Source organism: Elephas maximus, chromosome 26 (assembly GCF_024166365.1).
Source record: "Elephas maximus indicus isolate mEleMax1 chromosome 26, mEleMax1 primary haplotype, whole genome shotgun sequence".
Classification (NCBI taxonomy): domain Eukaryota; kingdom Metazoa; phylum Chordata; class Mammalia; order Proboscidea; family Elephantidae; genus Elephas; species Elephas maximus.
This window is the reverse complement of record NC_064844.1, coordinates 16,776,395-16,798,466: the sequence shown is the minus strand read 5'-3', so window position 1 is coordinate 16,798,466 and position 22,072 is coordinate 16,776,395. Positions and strand designations below refer to the sequence as shown.

General features: G+C 42.3%; 1 protein-coding gene across 1 annotated transcript in view; it reads right to left on the bottom strand.

Annotated features, from left to right (window-relative positions):
* SRBD1 (S1 RNA binding domain 1) overlaps positions 1–21,822 on the bottom strand; it is a 232,976-nt gene extending 211,154 nt beyond the window's left edge. The window contains exons 1-5 of the mRNA XM_049870618.1: positions 21,769–21,822; positions 18,047–18,126; positions 14,394–14,574; positions 5,740–6,123; positions 1,427–1,593 (exon numbers count right to left, since the gene is read on the bottom strand). Of these exons, the coding sequence (XP_049726575.1) occupies positions 1,427–1,593; positions 5,740–6,123; positions 14,394–14,574; positions 18,047–18,126 (812 nt within the window). The 5' untranslated portion in view covers positions 21,769–21,822. The remainder of the gene's footprint in view (positions 1–1,426; positions 1,594–5,739; positions 6,124–14,393; positions 14,575–18,046; positions 18,127–21,768) is intronic.
* Positions 21,823–22,072: the final 250 nt, after the last annotated feature.

Sequence of the window (22,072 nt, the reverse complement as noted above, 5' to 3'; positions counted from 1 at the left end):
TTTTTTTCCTCTGAATCATTTGTGAATAAGTTACTATCATCCTTGAAAACTTTAGTGTGTATTTTCTATAAACAAGAACATTCTCTTAAACAACTATAATATAACCATCAAAATCAGGTAATTAGTATTGATAAGCTACTACCATCTAACCCTCCATCTCTTTCAAGTTCCACCAATTGTCCCAATGACACCCTTTAATTTGGGTTCAGTCCCGAATCATAGGCTGTGCCTTTAGCTGCCATGTGTCTAGAGTCCCCTTCAAGCTGAAACACCATTAACTTTTCCTTGATTTTTAAGGTCTGGATACTTTTTAAAGTTACAGGTCAGTTATCCTGCAGAATATCCCACATTTTGGGTTTGCCTGAGGTTTCCTCACAGTTAGGTTCAGACAGTGCATCTTGGGCAGGAACATTACAGAAGCGAGGCTGTGTTCTCCTCACCGTATCCTTGCCGGTAGTTGCCGTGAGGTAGATTCCGACTCACAGCGACCACAGAGCTAGCTGCTCCACAGGGTTTTCAAGGCTGTGACTTTTCAGAAGCGGATCGCCAGCCTTGTCTTCCCAGGAGCCTCTAGATGGATTCCAACTACTAACGTTTCAGCTCGTAGTCCAGCGCTTAACCGTTTGCACACCCAAGCATCCGAGGAGCTTATTAGGCTTGTTGTAAAAATAACCTTTAGCACTTTCAGGATGGCTGGATGGTAGGATTATAACCAAATTTAATCAGATCCATCACAGATTTGAAGAATGTACACATTAATGACACTGCCTGGCAAGTAGGAGGCAGGCAATAAATGTACGAATGATGCACGGTATTTTTTTTTTTATTGAACAATACGGTTAGAGTCCTACAGTCTTTATGGTCTTAGTATGCATACTTCTGAGTTAGTACAGTAAGTTCTGAGGCATGATTCTTAAAAGACTAGAGAAAATATACAAACTTACAATTCATTAATAATGAATTACAATGCCTTTTAAAACAATGGAAAAAAGAAATATAATATTTGCTATCAAACTACATTGTCAAAGAACTCTCCATTTAGGGAGGACATTAAGAGGACAGGTTTATGCAAGCTGTTGAAAATTCAGACTAAAATTTGTTTTGCTGAGCTTTCCATAGTAACTTTCTGTGAGAGAAGGTGACAAGCTCGGAGGCACACAAGTATCTCTACAAACCACCTTTTTGCTGGTAAATGCCCAAGCTATGCATAAACACACCAGTAGAGGGACTCAAAACACATCTAATAAGTAAAAGAAAGCTGGCTTCCTTTGTTAGAAAAGAATTATATACAGATTACGATAATTCCAGGAAATGAAATCTGGGAACCATCAAAATATACCATCACTCACTTCTTCACCACCTCTCCACACAGATTCACACACCCCCTTTCCCCGTACACTAGTTCAGCCCTTCCAAGGTTTCTTACCGCAGCTCGTCTAGGGTTTGTTGAACTTCTCTCAAGGAATCGGCGTCAAGGTTATTAATGAGCTCTTTTCGGTAACGGATAATGAAGGGAATAGTATTATCATCATTAAAGAGACGAATGATGTTGGCACAAACCCAAAGTTCTATATTAGTTCTCTCAGATAAAACCTGCAAATTAAAGATACTTGGTGATTTAAGATCCTGAATAGTAAGCATTTATCTATATTATAATGTATGTTTTAAAATACAGAATCATATAATGTTCTCCGGTCAATTAGAAACTACCTGCTATGGTTTGAAAAAAGAGAAAACTGTATAAAATATTTGTATGCATTGACAATCATAACAGTCAAAGAGCTACTTCACTAATTCAATAAAGTTCAATACAGACCACTCTGTATCATTCCAATATTCGGGGTTTAATGAGATACTTTTTATCCCCCATATTGGCAGCAAACATCATTGGCAGCAAACATCAAGGAGTTGGTAATTCACTGTATTGGCATGGATACAAGGAAAAGACACCTTTGATCATTGCCAGTGAGAAGGTACATTGGTATAATCTCTGGAGGAAGAGCAAGTTGGTAATATCTACCAAAAAACTATAATAAACTCACCGAGCAATTCCACTTCTGGGAATTTATCCTGATTTATTCGTTTACCCTTGGAAAATATTATTTATAATGATTTTCTCTTAAGGACTATTTCCAGCATAGTAAAAGCTACCAAAAAATCTAAGTTTGTCAATGGGAAACTAGCTAGTAAATAAATTATGATATGCCCATAACATGCGGCCATGTAAGAATATGAAGCAGTTCTATATGAGCTAATACGGAATGATTCAGAGGAACTGGTCACGGTGATTACTTCCGGAAAGGATAACTGATTGACTGAGGGTCAAGGTAGGAAGACTCTTTTGTATCTTTTGAATTCTGTATCATGCACATTTGAAATATATTCAAAATAATTCTTTTATAAAAACAAGTTTATAGGTCTCAGTAAAATGTACATGGAAGCAGAAATGTCCGAAGAGATCAGCCTGGGGAAAAGAATGAAACAAATTCTAATAACGGTTCTCAAAAATCCAAGCAGCTGTTCCAAAGTAAAGCACAAAAACCAACCAAACCAAACTCACTGCCTTCATCAAGTCGATTTCGACTCACAGCGACCCTGTAGGACAGAGTAGAACTGCTCCATAGCGTTTCCAAGGAGTGGCTGGTGGATTCGAACTGCTGATCTTTTGGTTAGCAGCTGAGCTCTTAAACACTGTGCCACCACGCCTCCAAACACAAAAAGTGTATGTTCTATTATTTCTATCTTGATGTCCAAGATTTGGCAAAAATTGGGGGGCGGGGGACGGGACAGATAAAAAGCACTCAATAATTATCATAATCAACTGATTATCAGAAGCAAATCAAGACACATAATAGACTGAATTTCAAAGTTGCAGATTAAAAAGCTGAACTCCAGAGACTACGGATGGTATACCTCATCTCTGTGGGCACCTTATATCCTGAGGCCTACATCACATCACCCACTCTGACGATAAACACCCACTCTTGGGTAAGGAGTCCAGGTTCACACTTCCAACCCTGACTCTCTTCCCCATGAGCTCCAGACTAATTTAACCAACTACTCATTTGACATATTCTCTTGGAAATCTATCTAATGGGCATCCCAAACCACACATATGCAAAGTGACCTGTCTGTCAAACCTATTCCTCCTCCAGTATTCCCTATATTATACCCATTTTTTTTTTTTTTAACAGCAGCTCAGGACAGAAAACTCAGTCTTTAATGTCCATCTCCTTCAACTCTAAATCTAATCCATCATAAAGACCAACCAACTCTAACTGCAAAATATCTCTTCCGTCTATTACAGCTCTTCACTTCTTCTAGCCCATGTCCCAGTCTAGTTCTAGCCTGGATGACTGCAGTAGCCTTTAACTGTTCTCCCTGCATCGGCTTCAATCCCATTTATCCCAATATCCATAGAGTGACAAGAATCTTTTCAAAATGCATATTGGATCATGTCACTTGGCTGCTCAAAACCCTCAAATGATTCCCTTCTCATTTATAATCCAAACTCCTTACTCCATGGCCCAAAAGACATTTTGTCTTCTCTTCCCAGGAGTATTAGAAGCCTGCCCCAGTGGCCTTCTCTCACTTCCTAGAGCAAGCCCAGCTCCTTCCCTTTCTAGAGGACTTCATGAGACTGCTCCCTCATTCAGGAGTGGTTCACGTAACCAGCAGTTTTAAGAATCAGCAAGAGCCAGAGTATGTCATTCCCCTGGCCTAAGGGATTGACTGATCCAATCAGCATTAAGATCAAGACGTTGGCTGGAACCCTGGACTCAGGTATGATTTCTTTCTCTGGAGAAATATGGTTTACAGAAACCTAAGGTCACAGCAATTTTGCTATTATGAGCTCTCAGAGAACCATACAGAGACTGTTCCAGTGCACTGACTGAACCACATTTAAAGCCTGTCCATAAAAAGACAAGAACAGGCAAATATATAGAGATTAAAGTGGGGAGGGGGAAAAGAGGGTTAATGGTGATGGAAAAATCACAGAGATCGAGAGTAGGGTTATAGAGCCGATTATTGTAATTGCACAAGAAGTTGTACACCTGTAAAAAGCTGAATTGGCAAAAGTTGTGTGATAGGTAAGTTTACAACAACAACAACAAAAAAGAGTAGCTGATGAGGCTGCTTATGTACAAACAAACACCTCATGGGACTTGGTGCCTTGCTTTGGACGTTTAGGGTCACGGTTTCATGGGACATCCCAGTTAACTGGCCGAACAACATGTTTAGTGCTTCTGTTCTACTTCTAGTTCAATGTGTAGTACCTGGGACCTTAAAAGCCTGCAAGCAGCCGTCCAAGGCACAACAACGGGTCTCTACTCACCTGAAGCCACAGAGGGAAAAGGAGAGTCAGGAAGAGGAGGATATGGAATCTGAGGCTAACTCGGTGGTGCTCGGCTACCACTACGGAACATATGGATCAAAGATTCCAGAGAAAAATCCTGATCAAGAGGGAAAATGCGGAACAGAACTTCAAATTCTCGTGGACACTAGGCTTTCTGGAGACGTGGAGGTGTCTGAACCCCTGAAACTATTGCCCTGAGATAATCTTTAAACCTAAAATCAAACGTATTCCCTGAAGTCATCTTAAAACAGAGGAGAAGTTTAGCTTAACTGGTTAAAAAAAAGGTCTACCTTGAGCATTATGCCCTTTTAAGAACTATCTATATGGGATTAAATGGACAAAAGCAACTTGAAAGATTAGATAGGAACTTCAGGGGGCAGTGAGTTTTTATTAATGACGGAGGAGCAACTCAGAAAAAGAAGGTGAGAATGGCTGTACAAGTTGAAGAATGCAATCAATGTCACTGAATTGTGCACGTAGAAACTGGTGAACTGGCGTATGTTTTGCTGTGTATAACTCTCAAGAACAACAACAAAATAAATAAAATTTAGGGAAAAAAATCTGGTGATATTCTACTAACAGACAGTAGAAAGAAAATGCAGCATGGGTAGAAAGAAGTTTCTCTGAAGAAAGTTCCAGATGAAAAGTAGTGTTTGGATCTGGCAGGAGTCCTGGTCTTTAGAGGAGCGATTCTCAGCAGAGGAAGGAGCACACGGCAGAATCACTACAGGTCAGACAACCGGGAAGGAGCTCACCCCCAGCTCTCCTGAGAGGCACTGCCATGATGAAGTCTGAAAGGGTCCCTGAGTGTGCTGGAGCACACAAAAGGTTGAGAATCACTGCTCGAGAGCCACTCTACAGGTCCTCTCTACCACCTCCAAAGCCAGCCGAAGAAAACGGGAAACACCATTTTCCTGTAGTAAGAGATATAATTCTGGCATCCTGACTTGGAATTCCGATAGGATTTTTCCTTTAGAAAACTGCTAGGCCCTGTTCTTAGTATACTCCATTACACTAAGGGTTAAATATCCTAATGTGGGAAAACACAGTCTCAGTTCAAAGCCAAAGCTTAACAATGAGTGATGGGGGACCCAATGTGTTAGTGTGAGGACTCCGTAGTGTATGTCCACTAAACAACCTTGATAAAGACCTACCCTGATTGAGGTCACAGCTCTCCACTGAAGAAATGATGACGATAAGCTGTCATACAAAACAGCATACCCAATAAAGGGACCAGTGGCCAAAGCCTTCAGCTAATCACTGGCAAAGCTGAAAGAAGAACTGAAAACTCCCAACCCTGCCCTTAGCCAGCACAACCCCTATCCTAATCAAAAAGAAAGGAATCAAACCAAGCAAAGTGACAGAAAAAGGCAAATCCATACCTGCACGATGTCCCAGTGCATCTCCACCTCCTCCTTAACACTGTCGGCACTTGCTGGAACCCTGACGGGCTGCCCCTGGGGACACGTTTCCGTCTTCATTTTCTTTAGAGGGGGCTGACCAAATGTAAAGTCGTCGTCATTCTTGCCCTTCTCGCATGCACTTTCCCACTCGGTGCTTGTGGACGGCATCTCTGGAGTAGTATTTCCACCCTCTGCTTTGGTGCCCTTGCTGGTTTCTTCAACTTTCAGCTTTTTGGTCCTCTGAGCTAAAGGTGACTGAGCTGAACTTTTCCGCTTTGTCTTTGCTGTTTTCGGAGCCTGCACAGTATCCGGTTCATTTTTTCCCTCTTCCAAATTGACGTCAGCAATAGCCACAGAGCTATTCTAACAAACCACAAAAAACACGTTCTTAGAAGAGAAAAACCAACTGTCCTGGAATACTACTCTGCAATAAAAAGGAATAAATTATTGATAGGCCAATAATTTGGATGAAGCTCGAGAGAATAAAGCTGAGTGGGGGAAAAAAAAAAGCCAATCTCAAAAGGTTAAATACTATATGATTATGTTTATGTAACATTCCTGAAGTGACAAAATAGAGAACAAATTAGTGATTGCCGGTGATGAAGGGAAGGAGGGAGGAAGGGAGGAAGGTCTGCAAAAGGATGGCACCAGGAATCTCTGCGGTGGGTCTGCGGTGGTGGATACCCTGAGCCCACACATATGAAAGAACTGCATATAATACACACGCATACACACAAATGAGTAGAAGGAAAACTGAAGCGATCTAAGTAAGACTGGTGGGTTTTATCAATTTTCATCCTGGTTGAGATATTGCACTCTAGTTTTATAAGAGGTTGCCATCGGGGGCAACTGGGTAAAGGGTACATGGAATCTCTCTGATTAGTTCTTACAACTGCATGTGAATTTACAATTACCTCAAAATAAAAAGCTTAATTTAAAAATAAAAGTAAAGAAAGGTGCCCAGGTGGCACAAACAGTTAAGCGCTCAACTGCTAGCCAAAAGGTTGGAGGTTCAGACCCACCCAGCAGCGCCATGGAAGACAGGCCTGGCAATCTGCTTCTGAAAAATCACAGCCTTGAAAACCCCATAGAGCAGTTCTACACTGGACTTGTGGGGTCACCATGAATCAGAATCTACAACAACCCTTAAAAGTAAACTAAGAGAATCTATATTAAAAAGGAAAGAATACATCTCAATGCCAGAAAACCAAGATCAAAACTTGTAATCAAATGCCAGCCATTTAGGGGGAGAAGCGTAACACTCCCACACTCATAAAACTCCACAGGCTACACCTGCCACCAATTTACAAAGGACAGAGGACAGAAAACACAGCATGGCAGCAGGGCAGTATCAAGCATTTTTCTTTAGTAGGAGCCCTCACAGGAATCCAGGTATCTATACCACCACTAGCCCCCTCCCCAAGTGATGGCTCAGCTGTGAAGCAATGAGACCTGGCACCCCTCTCGGCACTGGAGAAAGAATGGTGAGTACGATGAAGACCCTGCCCTTCAGTCCCAATGGTAAGACAGCCCTGTTGTGAGATGGGCAAACTACCTTAGCTTCATGCAATTAAAACGTTCAACTGTCATTCCGACAAGCACAGTGCCTTAGACCAGAGCTGACATTCACTAAGCCCAAATGAACTCGTCTAATCCTATTCTGAGCCCATGCTCACCAAGCATGATTCTGATTATTATTTAATTCCCTACTTAGTTCAGCCTCCAAGGAGAGAAAGTGCTGCTCAGAAGATTTTCAAGTCCTTGTGAAATTAATTATTAAACCAGCACTCTGGTTTTATACATCACTCTTGCAAGCTTGGCAGATGTAAAAGCACCCATGAGAATTACAGCTGTTCCTGAAATGCTCACAAAATCACGTTCCTGGGTCAGAAACCCAGTTCCATTATGTACTTCTGTGGATCGTGAGCAAGTCACTTAGCTTCTCTTGCCTCAGCTTCCTCATCTATAAAATCAGGATAACAGCACCTGCCTCAAGAAGTTCTCATGAGGGCTAAGTAAGATCATAAAAGTGTTGAGCACGTTGTCTGGCTAATGGCGAGCACTCAACTATTTGCTAACACCACTACGACACCTCGACCACCTCCTAAGAGAATAAAAAGTAATGAAGAAAAGAAGAAAAAGTAAAATGACTACAGGTGGAAGATTTAAAAAAAAAAGGGGGAGGGAGCCAACAATCATAAATTAGACACTTAAAAATACCTTCCCCTGAGGTTTAGGGTTATGGTTTTATGGGACAGCCCAGTTAGCTGGCCTAACAACACGTTTGGTGCCTCTGTTCTACCCTCATGTTCAATGTGCAGTGCCTGGGTTGCTTGCAAGCACAACAATTGGTCTCTACTTGTCTGCAACAACAGAGAAAGGAGGAGAGTCAGCTATAGGAAGACATGAAATGTGTAGCTAACTGTCTCCATGGACAACTGCCTCCTTGGCCATGAGACCAGGAGAGCTGAATGGTGCCCAGCTACCATCACTGAGCATTTTGATCAAAGATTACATAGAAGAATCCTGATCAAAAGGGGGAAAATTCACAAAGGAATTTCAAATTCTCATGGATCCAGACTTCCTGGAGCCACAAAGGCTGAATGAATCCCCGACACTACTGCCCTGAGATAATCTTTAAACCTTAAACCAAAAATATCCCAAGTCTTCTTAAAAAACAAACAACTAGTAGCTTAACTAGTAAAAAATGCCTGCCTTGAGCATTATGCTCTTTTAAGAACTATCTATATAGGATCAAATTGACAACAGCAACTTGAAAAATTAAATAGGAACCTTAGCGGGCAATGAATTTATGTTAATGGAGGTGGAACAACTCAGAACAGGAGGGCGAGAATGGTTACACAACTCGAAGAATGTGATCAATGTCACTAAAAGGTACATGTAGAAACTGCTGAACTGGTGTAGGCTTTGCTGTGTATATTCTCAACAACAAAAACAAAATAAGTAAGATTACATAAAAAAAAGAAAAAATCTAGGAAAAGATGAACAAGGAAAAAAATTAAATAAAGCTATCCTTTACTGGGGAAAAAAATACACACACACATATACATATATACACATATATATATATATCTTTCCTGGAGTTTTCAGGCAAGATTTTTCTAAACTACTACCTCTCAAAGTGTTGTTCATAGACCACTGGGGGGCCCTGATACCCCTGCAGGTGGTCTACAAGGTCCAACTATATTTATAATAATGCTTAGACATTTGCACTGATTGTGTAAGGGCAATGCCGGCACCTCAGCACAAACCAAGGCATCGGCACCAAGCCACTCTAGTAGTCATTGTTCTCTTCGCTGCCAGGCACTTGCAAAAAACAACGTGAGTTTCACTTAATGCCCCTGAGGAAGTAGTAAACATCATTAATTGTATAGGATACGGACCCTTCAGAAGGCATCTTTTCAATATTCCATGACGAAAGAGAAAATCCACACAAGGCACTTGTGCTGCATCCCTGTTGCTAAGACTGTCTCGAGAAAGAGCACCTGGGCAGTCATCTGGGCCGTCAGCTGCACTAGCGTCTCTTTCCGCACTGCTGTCGTGTGCCGCTGTCTGTAAGACAGAGCAGAACTGCCCCATAGGGCTTGCTATGCTGCAACCTTTACAGGAGCAGGTCTTTTCTCCCACAGAGTAGCTGATGGGTTCCAACCACCAACCCTTCAGTTAGCAGCCGAGCGCTTAAAATCATCAAGCTCCCTTCTTTTTCCACCAAACGCTATTTTTACTTGAAAATAAACAGGCAGACAAACTATGATTATTCAGACTTGAGTATCTGGCAGATATTTTCTCATAAAGGAACTAAGTGACCCTATCACTTCAAGGAAACAACAAACATTTGTTGCCAATAATAAAATTCAGGCCTTTAAGTAAACATTAGAATTTTGAAAAATTTGTATCTGCCACTGTGAGCTTGACAGCTGCCCAACATTGTGGTGAGATCAGTGGTTATATTAACAAATGTGATTTTTTAATACTGTATGATGACAGGTGCCAACTTTTAGAATATCTGCATAAATCAGCAAACCAGTATTTTTCAAATGACTAATACATGATTTTATAAAATCATGCATGGGTAAAAGACCCATTCAGATCACAACACAGACCAAGGGGTTTTACTTACAACAGAGTATAAAAAATTCACTGGTATGGTTCCAAATCCCACCACGGAACAAACCTCTGAGGAACTACCTACCACTTGTTGAGTTTTGATGTAGTATCAAACAAGAACATCCACAATTATCTAAAAAAAAGTTACTACATATCTAAGTAAGGCAAAGTTTTCTTCACACACTTCAGCCATCATCTATTGTTAGACATTAAAGTTACCTGCAAAATATATAAAACAACGTCATTCTAATTTTTTTGTTTTGTTTTGGAAAAATAAGATTATTTTTCATTAAAAAATATAATTTTCAGTAACATGTAGTAGGTTTAGTGTTATTTTTTAAAACCTAGTCATGATTTTTTCATTTTCTCATTTTAAATTTCTAATACAGTAGCTATCTATAGATATAATAACTTGCATGAACAAAAGCTCCTTGGGATTCTCAGTAATTTTCACAAGTGAAAAGGAGTAAAAAGTCCAAAACTTTTGGGAAACGTTGATCAAAGCTATCACAACTTTAAAAATCTGTTTTTTAAAGTTGCTAAGATTCCATAACCTCCCTCAGGGACATACTCAAGTTTAATAAGCCTCCATGACGATTTTTTTCCTCCTTATATTTTATGGGAATCTTCCACGGACTGAACAAGAGTTCATTTTAACTTCATGGATTTTTTCAGTCATTCTAAACACTCTGAATTACATCTTGGTCATTACACAGTCTGTGACTAAATCCAAGACTCCAAAAAATATTTGACCGTTCTTTTTTGCTATCTATGTAAGCAATGTATTATCTAAATCTAAAAGTAGCTGGTATCTTTAAGGATCAGATTAGTCAGACCTTCAAATCAGTCAGACCTTGCCTTGAGTTATATGCCTGAGCTTCACAGATAGCTGGGGAAGGATATGGGGCCAAGAGGAGCCATTAAAAATGAGATGTAGAAGAACGTTTTTATACTCTGTACGGATGGATCAGAACCCTGGTGGCACAAACGGTAAAGTGTTCAACTATTAGCCAAAAGGTCGCAGTTTGAACCCACTCAGAGGCACCTCAGAGGACAGGCCTGGTGATCAGCCTCCAAAAGGTCACAGCCTTGAAAACACTATAGGGCAGTGCTACTCTGCACACACAGGGTCGCCATGAGTCGGAATAAGCTCAATGGCAACTAACAACAGGGATAGATCCAATGGAAGAAAAGCTGGCAACAGAAGAGAAAGAGAATGGTTGAAGGAGAGGGGGCAAGAGGGGACAAGATCTAGAGTGTAAGTGGTGGGACTAACCCCTGATAGGAGGAGTGACATTGTCTCCACTCTAACAGGACAGAAGAAGATGAATGTAAACATAGGTAGCTCTGTGTAAGACAATGAAAAGCTTCATACGTTATCAAATACGTAAAAGGCAATGTCAACAGCTGACAGTGAGACAAGAGAAAGGAATTCCAGAGGTTTAAGAAAAAAATAGAAAAGCAAACCTGCTGGAGGAAAACAGTGAGGCTTCCAGGTAGTTGTGTGTGCCATTCTGAGGTCTGAGATTTTAAAGTCAAAGGAAAACAGCAATATTCAGCTGCCTAGGTGCAAGGCAGAGAACAGAGGATATGGCTCAACCAGGGCTGAGGTTTTATCAGCCATGTGTGACAAAAAAAAAAAGGAAGAGGAAAAATGCTGAGGCTATTTAATAAAAAAATGATTTAAATGATAGATCATGGAATCTAACTACACAATGTAGGAAAGAAAAGGCTGAGCCGATAGTGAAAAAGTGCTACAGTCAAAGGGTTAGGCGGTGGTTCTCTACCCTGGCTATACATAAAAGTCACCTGAGAAGCTTTCAAAAAAATAATACCACTGATGCCCTGGCACCAGCCCCAGAATTCTGATTTAGCTGGTCTAGAAGAGGGGCCTGGGCACTGGCACTTTTTTCAGCTCCCCGGGTGATTCTAAGGTGCAGCTGGGGTTGAGAACTGCTGGTAAGAGGTTGGGATGAGGTTGCAAAAGTGTGACAGTGAGGGGTCTTGAACAAGTGAGCTAAAAGAACAGGAGACGGTGGTGCTAAGGAGGCAGAAATGTCAGAGGCAGCACAGTTTCTGGTGATGAGAAGATTCAGACTGAGATAGGATCTTTTCTATCTCAAGGTAGAGAAGGAGGACAGGTCACTGGAGATGGAGGGCAAGGACACAAGGGTATCCTCCAAGCAGTGATAAAATCACAAGAATGATGATAGAACATGGCATAGCCAGGAAGACCTGAAGCAGGAGCTAAAGTTGTCAGTGAATGAAGATGAGTGACCAGGAGATGGTAAATGCCAGCAACATGGGAAGCGGGAAGGGGGACAAGACACTGATGAGGTAGCCTGAATCTTGATGAATTTTGTCACTGGTGTTTGCTAAAAATAGGCTCAAAAAAAAATTGGCAGGCTGCTAATTCTGGCTCTATTAAAACAGGATTTTTAATGATTTTGTTCTGTGGCAGTTATAGCAGAGCAAAATGCCAAATGTAATGAAATGAAACCTTCTAACATGGGGCTTCCAATGAGCTACAAAATGTATGATGTGGGCAGTCTGAAAAACATTCTAAACATCCTCAGAACGTCTCTTAAGTAAGAGACTTTCTATTTGAGTTTCCTCTTTTCCTTTAAAAAATATCCATACGCCAAGCGTGAATGGAGGGATCAAGAAGTCACCATGACAAGGGTTGTTAAGCTGTGAACCCTTTTGAAATACACTTTAAAACTTAGAGAACATGCCTGTGTATGTTTCACTGAGGAACAGGTCCATAAACTTTATCAGACTCTCAAAGGCTTTGTGACCCTAATACAAAGAATCGCTCAACTGCAAGATCTCCTAGGATAGGAAATAAGCTATGCCATGCTTAATGAGAAACCTCCCAATTCAGTCAGCAGGATGATAGAAGCCCGTATTTTCTCCGCTGTAAATAAAGCCCATCCACTCACTAAAAGCATGATCAGTGAAAAGCTTGCATGTGAAGATGAAGAAATAGATGTACTGGTTTACCAGGAAACATTTTTATAGGATTACTAACACTGCCTGATAATAAGAGAAAAGACCGATTCAAAAGTGTCTACTCAGGGGCCCAGCAAAGTACAACACAGTGTCCTGGCCACGCACAACAAACGTGTCCATGGAAAGCTGTGTTTTCACTGCAAATTAAAAGAGTATCATTATGAATGTACTAGGGAAGTTGTCATTTAAAGAAACACCACAGCCAATGATTCTGGATATAAATAATTCCTTTCGTATAGTAAAATAGCATATAATTTGCTGTGCTGGGTGTTTGTGTCCAGTGTGATACAGATAAAGTGATTGCTAAGGGTGAGATGTACACACATGCCAGTTGATAGATACTCCTTCTCCTTCAACACAGTGCATCTGATAGTAAATAATATTAAGATCTATGGCAGGAGGCACCATTGTCGAGAGGTTTTTTTTTTTTTTTGTCATTTCCATGCTCTGTCCTACTCTGTGTAAAGAAAAAGTAACATCAAGAAATAATCTTTGATGGTTACGAAGGAGGAAAGGGTTGGGGAGGGAAAAACATTAACTCGACAATAGACAAGTGGTAACCTAGTGAAGGGTAAGACAGTACACAATACTGGGGAAGTCTGCACAACTTGACCAAGGCAAAGGCATAGAAGCTTCATAGACACATCCAAACTCCCTGAGGGACCAAATTACTGGGCTGAGGGCTAGGGACCACGGTCTCAGGGGACATCTCGCTCAACTGGCATAACATAGGTTATAAAGAAAATGTTCTACATCCTACTTTGGTAAGTACCGTCTGGAGTCTTAAAACCTTATGAGCAGTCATCTAACATACTCCACTGAACCCGCCCTGTCTGGAAGCAAGGAAGAATGAAAAAAACAAAGGCACAAGGGAAAAATTAGTCCAAAGGACTAACAGATCACAACTACCACAGCCTCCATCAGAGCGAGTCCAGCACAACTAGGTATGCCCAGCTATCACCACCAACCGTTCTGACAGGGATCACAAGAGAGCGTCCCAAACAGAGCTGGAGAAAAATGTAGAATAAAATTCAAACTCATAAAAAAAGAACAAGATTTACTGGTCTGACAGAGTGGGGAAACCTCAAGAGTAAGGCCCCTGGACACACTGAGGTCACTCCTGAGGTTTATCTTTCAGTCAGAGCTTAGACAGGCACATAAAACAAACAAAATATAAAACAAACAATAATAATACACATAGCTCAACTATGTATATGGGACTAAATGGGCACACCAGCCCAATGGCAAGGACAAGAAGGCTGAAGGCGACAGAAAAGCTGCAAGAATGGAAATGGCGAACCCAAGGTCAAGAAGGGGAAGAGTGTTGACATATAGCAGGGTTGGCAACCAATGTCATAAAACAATATGTGTATTGTTTAATGAGAAACTAATTTGCTCTGTAAACCTTCATCTGACGCACAATTAAAAAAAAAAGTAACATCGCCAATTAAGAAAACACTACAGTGTTTTCTCTATTTAGCTAAGGCACCTACCAGCTCCTCCTTAACAACCACGTCTTCTAAGCCATCACTGATCTTCGGGCTGTGCTTCTTTACCCGTGGCATCCTCTTCGGCTTAGATTCCTTGGGAACAGGCTGCTTACGGCTTCTGGGGACTTTCTTTTGGGGCTCCCAAACACTATCTTCCTTGTCATCTTCTTCAGACGAAGATGATCTAAGAGTAAATTGCCAGAGAATTTCCAAGGAAAATGAAGCCAAACATCAAAGGGAAAAAGGAAACACATGCCATGCTTCTTGAACAAACAGTAATAAGGCAGGAGGTGTTTCTATGTAAAGTGGAGTTATGAGAGTACAGGTGATCAGCACACATTGCTAAGAACTGAAACAATAGAGTTGATCAGGGAATGATGTACAAATACCCCTAACAGCTGTAAATCACGGGTCTCTCCATTCTCCCCTCTGCTGACAGACAGGCTACACACATACACTCAAAACTTGGGAAATTATTATTGACAAGTAACTCACTTAGTCATGTCATACCATAGTCAACGTGAGCTTTTCAATTTCAACAGTGAAAAACACTTAAATTATTTCCTAAGTGTTAATTAATCAAATTCACTTAAATTGTATTAACATATTCAAACCAATGCAAGGAGTGAGAAATGGCTTTAGGAAACACTCTAAGTAAAAGCCCAACACCCCAAACCCTTCCAACTGCTTTAATTAGCCCCTTTCTTCTTTTCACAGAATAGATTTGCTTCCTGATCCAACTGGATCAGGTGCAGCTACACACTTTTCTAACAACTCAAGCATCAAATGCAGAGGAAGAGCAGGGAAAAAACAGCTGTGTGAGCTCTGGTAAAGGAACACCATGCTCCTGGCAACCCAGCGACTCCTGCTTCTACCCCTCCTGCCAGAGATCAATACTGGTGGGAAGGGTGACCGCTTCCTTCACTGACAGTAGTGAATAGAGCTATCTGGCTTTTTTAATGCCTTAAATTCTGCCTGGAAGCAAAGCCTGACTGAATGACTTCCTAGCTAAATTATGCTCTGTTGTTGTATGCTCTCTAGTTGATTCTAACTTACAGTGACCACGACAGAGTAGAACTGCCCCACAGGATTTCCTAAGCTGCTCTCCAGGTCTTTTCTCCCATGGAGTGGCTGGTTGGTTCAAACAGCTGACCTTTTAGTTAGCAGTCAAACACCTAACCACTGCACCACCAGGGCTCCTTAAATTATGCTTACACACTCACACCCTTTTACATCGAGTAGATTCTGGCTATAGCAACCCTATAGGCCAGAGCAGAACTGCCCATTAGGGTTTCCAAGAAGCGGCTGGTGGATTCAAACTGCCAAGCTTTCCATTAGCAGCCAAACACTTAACAATTGCAATACCAAAAAAAACCCAAACCCACTGCCGTTGAATCGGTTTCGATTCATAGCAACGCTATAGGACGAAGTAGAACTGCCCCATAGGGTTTCGGAGGAGCAGCTGGTGATTCAAACTGCTGACTTTTTGGTTAGCAGCCATGGCTCTGAACCACCACGCCATCAGGGCTCCATTGCAACACGGGGATCCTTAAATTATGCTTAAGAGAGCATAGTTACGACAGCTGAAGCCACTGATATCCTCCAAGTGGGTTCTCTTCAGAGGTGAATGCTGCTAACTAAGGAGTAAGCAGACCACAAACAGAAAATCATTGAAATAATACAACACAACAGCCGTGAAACTGAAAAGGTACAGTGGGCTAGGAATTAGAAAACCACAGTTCCTCCACTCATACTGTCACTACACTGAGCATCTCGTCACCTGTCAAAAAGGAGTACTGACTAACTCTGTTCGCACAGAAATATTACCAAGTGACAAAACAGACACAAAGGTCCTTTTAGTTATTATAAAGAAAAACATCACGTAAGTACAGACGTGACTTCATAACAAATGTAGCAGCTAGTCAATTCTCACTCCTAGTCGTTTCCGACCTCTCGGCAGCAGCTGGCCCTCACTCAAAGATCATCTTCCACACACCTCTCAGGAACTCCACTCCCTGGTTTCCTCCTGTAGAACTTTGCTGGCAGCTTCTCCTCAGTCTCTTTTGCTGACTCCTATATGACCCTACCTCGTTCTATGGTTGAATACAGGAATCTCAAGTTCATATCTCCAACATGACCTGATCTGAGCTCAAGACATGTATCTAATTTTGCTTGAATGTCTAGCAGGCATCTCAAACTTAGCAAGTCCAAACAAAACAGAATTTAAGCTCACCACCCTCACACCTGTTCCTCTTCCAGTCTTCCCAAAATTTCTGTCTTTCCTTCACAACAGCATGTCCTGCCCACTAGAGCTTCAAATCAGACAACTTCTCACCACTTCACCTTTAGGACCCCACGCTTCCACAATAACCTTCTTAACTGATTCCTCTTCTTCCATTCCTGCCTCCATACAGTCTGTTCTCCATCAAGAATAATCTTTTACAAACGTAACCTGGATCATGTCACATCCCTGCACAAAACTCTCCAATGGCCTGCCAACCTACTCCAAATAGGATACTAACACTCTATCACAGCATATTAGACCCTAACACCAAAAAAAAAAAAACACACCCACTGCCACTGAGTCAATTCCAACTCACAGCAACGCAGTAGGACAGAGCAGAGCTGCCCACAGGTTTTCCAAGGCTGTACATCTTTACAGAAGCAGGCTGCCACATTTTTTTCTCCTGTGCAGTGGCTGGTGGATTCAAACCACTGATGTTTCAGTTAGCAGCCAAGCGCTTTTAACCACTCACCACCAGGGCTCCTTAGACTAGTTCTGTCCCATTCTAATCTCATTTCCTACCACTCTCTGCCTTGGTGATTCTGGTTTTCTTGCTGTTCCCTAAGAACCACAAGCTCAATCCCTGACTCAAGGTCTTTGCACTTGCTGCTCCCTCTACTTCGCACACTCATCCCCCAGATCTTTGCAAGATGCAACCACAAATCTCATTTAGATCTCTGTACAGTACCACCTCCTCCAAAAGAGCTTCCCTGAATACTCTATCCAAAACGTGCCCCCAACAACCACTCTCTGTGCTCTCTATCCCCTCGCCCTGCTTTCTCTTTCTTTACAGCACAGTAATACTATTACTGCCTAACACTAACCAGTCATTTATCTACGTTTCTTCTAAGCACCTAAAGCAGAGGCTCTCCACAGGGGACAATTTTGCCCCCCGTCCCTCGGGGACATCTGGCAGTGTCTGGAGATATTTCTGATTGTCATAGCTGAGGGAGGTCACTATTGGCATCTAGGGGACACGGAGGGACAGTTCCCCATAAGTTATCCAGCTCAAAACATCAACGGTGCCAATGTTGAGAAACTCTCCTCCAAAGCAACACCTCATCCTCCCTGGCCTTAAGGAACTTATATCCCAGTGTCAATACTGTATGTTTAGTTGTTAGTTTATTACATGTTTAGTCATCTGCTCTCTCTACCACTGAAATGGGAGCTTAACGCTTATTCAATACTTTATCGCGAACACCTAGACAGAACCTGAAAAAAGCATGAGTTTAATAAATATTTGTTACATGAATGAATGAAAAAGGCACAACCCATTCAATCCAAATGACTTAAGAAGTCAGTGAGTGAGAGAGCGCAATACTCCTTAATACAGAAATCATTCCCCCACCCTGTATTACACCAATATGCTTACAACTCCGAGAAGAAAGAACATTCATCCTTGGATGCGGCAGCCTGGACCTTTAATTTTGCTCTTCTTGGCAATGATGACATCTGGAAGAAACAGAACATGAAATCCACACGACTTCAATAGTCTGCTCACTTTACTTGGCTATAAAATGATATATCATTCCAAACTAATACTCTAATAACTCTGCAGCTAGAAAACGTCATGGGAAAAAACCATGAAGATCATTCATAACCCCAAACACTGGTTTCCCCTCCTATGTGGCTGCCAACTACAGGAGGAGCTGACGGCCAGCTGATCGTTTCAAAAGCCTTAAGAGCGTGGGTCATTTCTGAAAAATGTAAGTTCCTACAGGGTAACAGCTCTTAGTGTTTTGAGAATTATATGCTTGAGTACCCTACAAGTGTTATTTGATAGTGATGCTATCCACAGCAAATAGAGACCTCTTTACAAAGTTTACAGTCGAGTATGTAATACCGAATGACTGGGTAAGCAGACAGGTTATTCCTAAAACAAGACAAACCATTTCCTTATCATACATGTTCACAATACATACACAAAACTATCAATCATTAGTGCCACTAGAAAATATTTACCAAATTCAAAGGCAAATAACTGGAGATATCACATAATACAGGATGTAAATAAACTTACTTTAAGATTTATTAACTAAAGAATATGGGCCAAGCCAGTCATATGTTAGAATGCCTCCAGTTCTAACCCCCACTTGCCCCGTGGCAATACCGAAGGGGTTATTATGATCTGCCAGCAGCTACAGGTTAACTCAATCCAGTGAGTTCAGAACCACTGTGGAGGACAGGGCCCTGACAGAACCAGGAAAAATCTCCAGGGAGTAGGCAGGGTAATCTTCAGTCTTTTCCTTCACGTAACAGACACTTAATTCCCATTATTACGGAGTCAATTCCAACTCGTAGTGACCTTATAGGACAGGGGAGAACAAACAGCCCTACAGGGTTTCCAAGGCTGTAACCACCATGGAAAAAAAAAAAAAAAAGGAGACTGCCAAATCTTTCTCCCACCAAGCCGCTGGTGAGTTTGAACAGCCAATCTTCTGATTAGCAGCCAAGCACTTAACCACTGCACCACCAGGGCTCCTTGGCACTTAATAGCTGCTCTATAGATGTGTATTAAATGAACATAATACTACATACTGTAAAGAAGAGAAATTGATAGCAGACATCTTGCTTTGATTGTGAAGTTTTCTTCCCCATGAAACCAAACATTCACTTTAAAGAAACTCCTGACCAAAATTAATCCTGCCAGCATTTTTTTTTCTCTCTCTCATCCAAAGTTGCAAATCACTTCTTTCCTGTTGGAAGCCAGGCTTGCTTAATTTGAATCTCAAAGATATGGCTGAGAGGAAAGGCAGAGATCATCTTGTGACCTGGTATCAATTTGATCTCAGTAAAAGAGGGAGGGCACGGTTCAATCACGTCAAGATTACTCAGTGGTTGATCTTCTGTATTTCTCCCTCCGCTTCTCTTTACAAGCCTCATTTTCCCGAGAAACCATTTTAATTCCCTGGAATCCAGACTTCTGGGTCTGTGGAGTTTGGGTGACTCACCCAGGCCATCTGCCTTCAGGTGTCCTTTTGAACCTTGAGCCTTTAAAGAACTAGTTTTCCTGACATCGCCTTCAGGTCAAGCAATAGCCTAGTTAGCGGCTTAGCAGAGACCATTTTGGGCTTTTTTGGAGAGCATCTATTCGCAGTCAGTTTCGAGAAGCAGGGACTCCAGGGTCTGACTGGAAGCTGTGTTTTAGGATATATGGCATGTCCTTAATGACTCTGTTTACGAAACCTTGCACAGGCTCTGACTATATCCTGAGAAAGCAATAAGAAAGGTATTTACAATAACCTGAAGGAGACTGGAGCCCTGGTGGCACGGTGGTTAAGAACTCGGCTACCAACCAAAAAGTTGGCAGTTTGAATCCACCAGCTGCTCCTTGGAAATCCTATGGGGCAGTTCTACTCTGTCCTAGAGGGCCACTGTGAGTCAGAATGGACTCGATGGCAACGGGTTTCAGGAGACTACCCCACCCAGACCTTGCCTATATAGCCTGTTTTCACTGTTCGTTCTTCGCAGCACCTTCTTGATGCTTTCATATCTACTCACAATAAATATATTGTTATGTTGATTTCAGGTGTTTCTCTGAGCACTTAGGTTTTTAACTGTACCTTGCTTCTTTGAGCCATATGCCCTTTTTTTTTTTTTAAGAATCAAAATGGTCTCCCTATATGCCTATAGGAGCCCTGGTGGCACAGTGGTTAAGAGCTACAGCTGCTAACCAAAAGGCTGGCAATTCAAATCCACCAGCCGCTCCTTGGAAACTCTATGGGGCAGTTCTACTCTGTCCTATAGGGTCGCTATTAGTCCGAATAGACTCTACGGTAATGAGTTTACATGCATATAGGATAACTTCTCTGAATAAACCTTATGCCCAAATTTCACTAAGTTTTGATTCTTTTTAACTGAACACAGAGGCATGTTCCCAATCAGTAAGTGTAGGTTGCTGTGTTTCTACCAGAGGGGCACTAAACTAGAGCAAATGAAAATTGAGGAGGGTAGGGGGCAGGGACACCTGCACACACACAAAAATAAAATAGAAAACAACAATAAAAAATCCGAGGAGGGCAGAGGGGGCCCAAATCCTTAAGAAGCATCTAAAGTATTTTCCCTGAGGCAACCACAAAAGTGCCTGGAACCAAGTCATTAAAAACATATAGTACAAGAGATGGGTGGGGTCTTAGAGATCAGATAGCCTTGCAATATTTTCATGAATGAGAAGCCTGAGATCCAGTGGGGTCTCACTCAAGGGAACAGAGATGTAGCAGAGGAAGGACTAGAATCCAGAGGAAGACCAAGACTAGCTTTGTTTCCCATTCCACACACCATTAATGACTTGCTGTCATATTGGGAGGTTTGAGGAAAGTTGCCCAGAATTCCCTTCCTTTGCTACCTCAACAGCTACTTAGCGCATCCTACATGCCAGGAGCCCTGGTGGTGAAAAAGATGTGGCAGTCGGCTTCCGAAAAATTACAGCTTTGGAAACCCTATGGGGCAGTTCCACCCTGTCCTATAGGGTCACAATGAGTAGGAATCGACTTCACGGCAATGGGTTTGGTTTTTGTATATGGCGAGTACACTGCTGAAGCTGGAGCTGATTAACACAGGGCCCTATGACAGTGAAAGGATGCTTCTTCCTCCCTCTCCAGTAACTGTTGCTGTTAGGTGCGGTCCAGTCGGTTCCGACTCATAGCTCCCCTATACACCACAGAAGGAAACACTGCCCGGCCCTTCGCCATGCTCACAATCGGTATGCTTAAGCCCATTGTTGCAGCCGCTGTGTCAACCCATCTCCTTGAGGGTCTTCCCCTTTTTTGTTCTTTTTTAAAAATGATTTCCAATCTCCAGTAACTAGGGGAATAAAAACAACCTAGGTTCGCCTGGGTTTTTCCCCTGTCTGCCCCTGTGTACTAAGAGCTGCTGCAATTCGGCTGAGAACACGCGCCAGCTGACACGCGCCACCTAAGAGTTGTCTGGGTGTTGGTTATGAGACACAGACCAATGCAGGAAAATGTAATGAAACTTCTCATTTTAAAGGGGGTGTTTCTTCCCAAATGAACGCTCGGAACTTTTTAAATGGCCCCCCAAAATATCAGAGCCCAGGCGTAGGGCTCGCGCAAGCCCGCAAGCCGCACAGCTCACCTTTCCGCCTGGATGTCTGAAGCACCGGAGGCCGTCTGTGACTGCACCTTCCGGTTCCCGCCGGAAGTTTTTCAAACGCCAAAAGTCCCGCCTCTCTGCTTCCTGACAGCACTACGCAAAGGCGCCGCGCGGCCGGAGGGGGTGGAGCCACGATGAACGGAGGCGGAGCTAGAGCGAGATTCCAGTGGGAGCTGCGGGGCGGTTCCCTGCGCCGAGGGGCGGGCCGTGTCCTGTTTCCCCAGAGCTGCGTGACGTGGGGCTGCCAGTGAATACGGCCTTAGTATCCCTGTTTTTACCGTTTTTT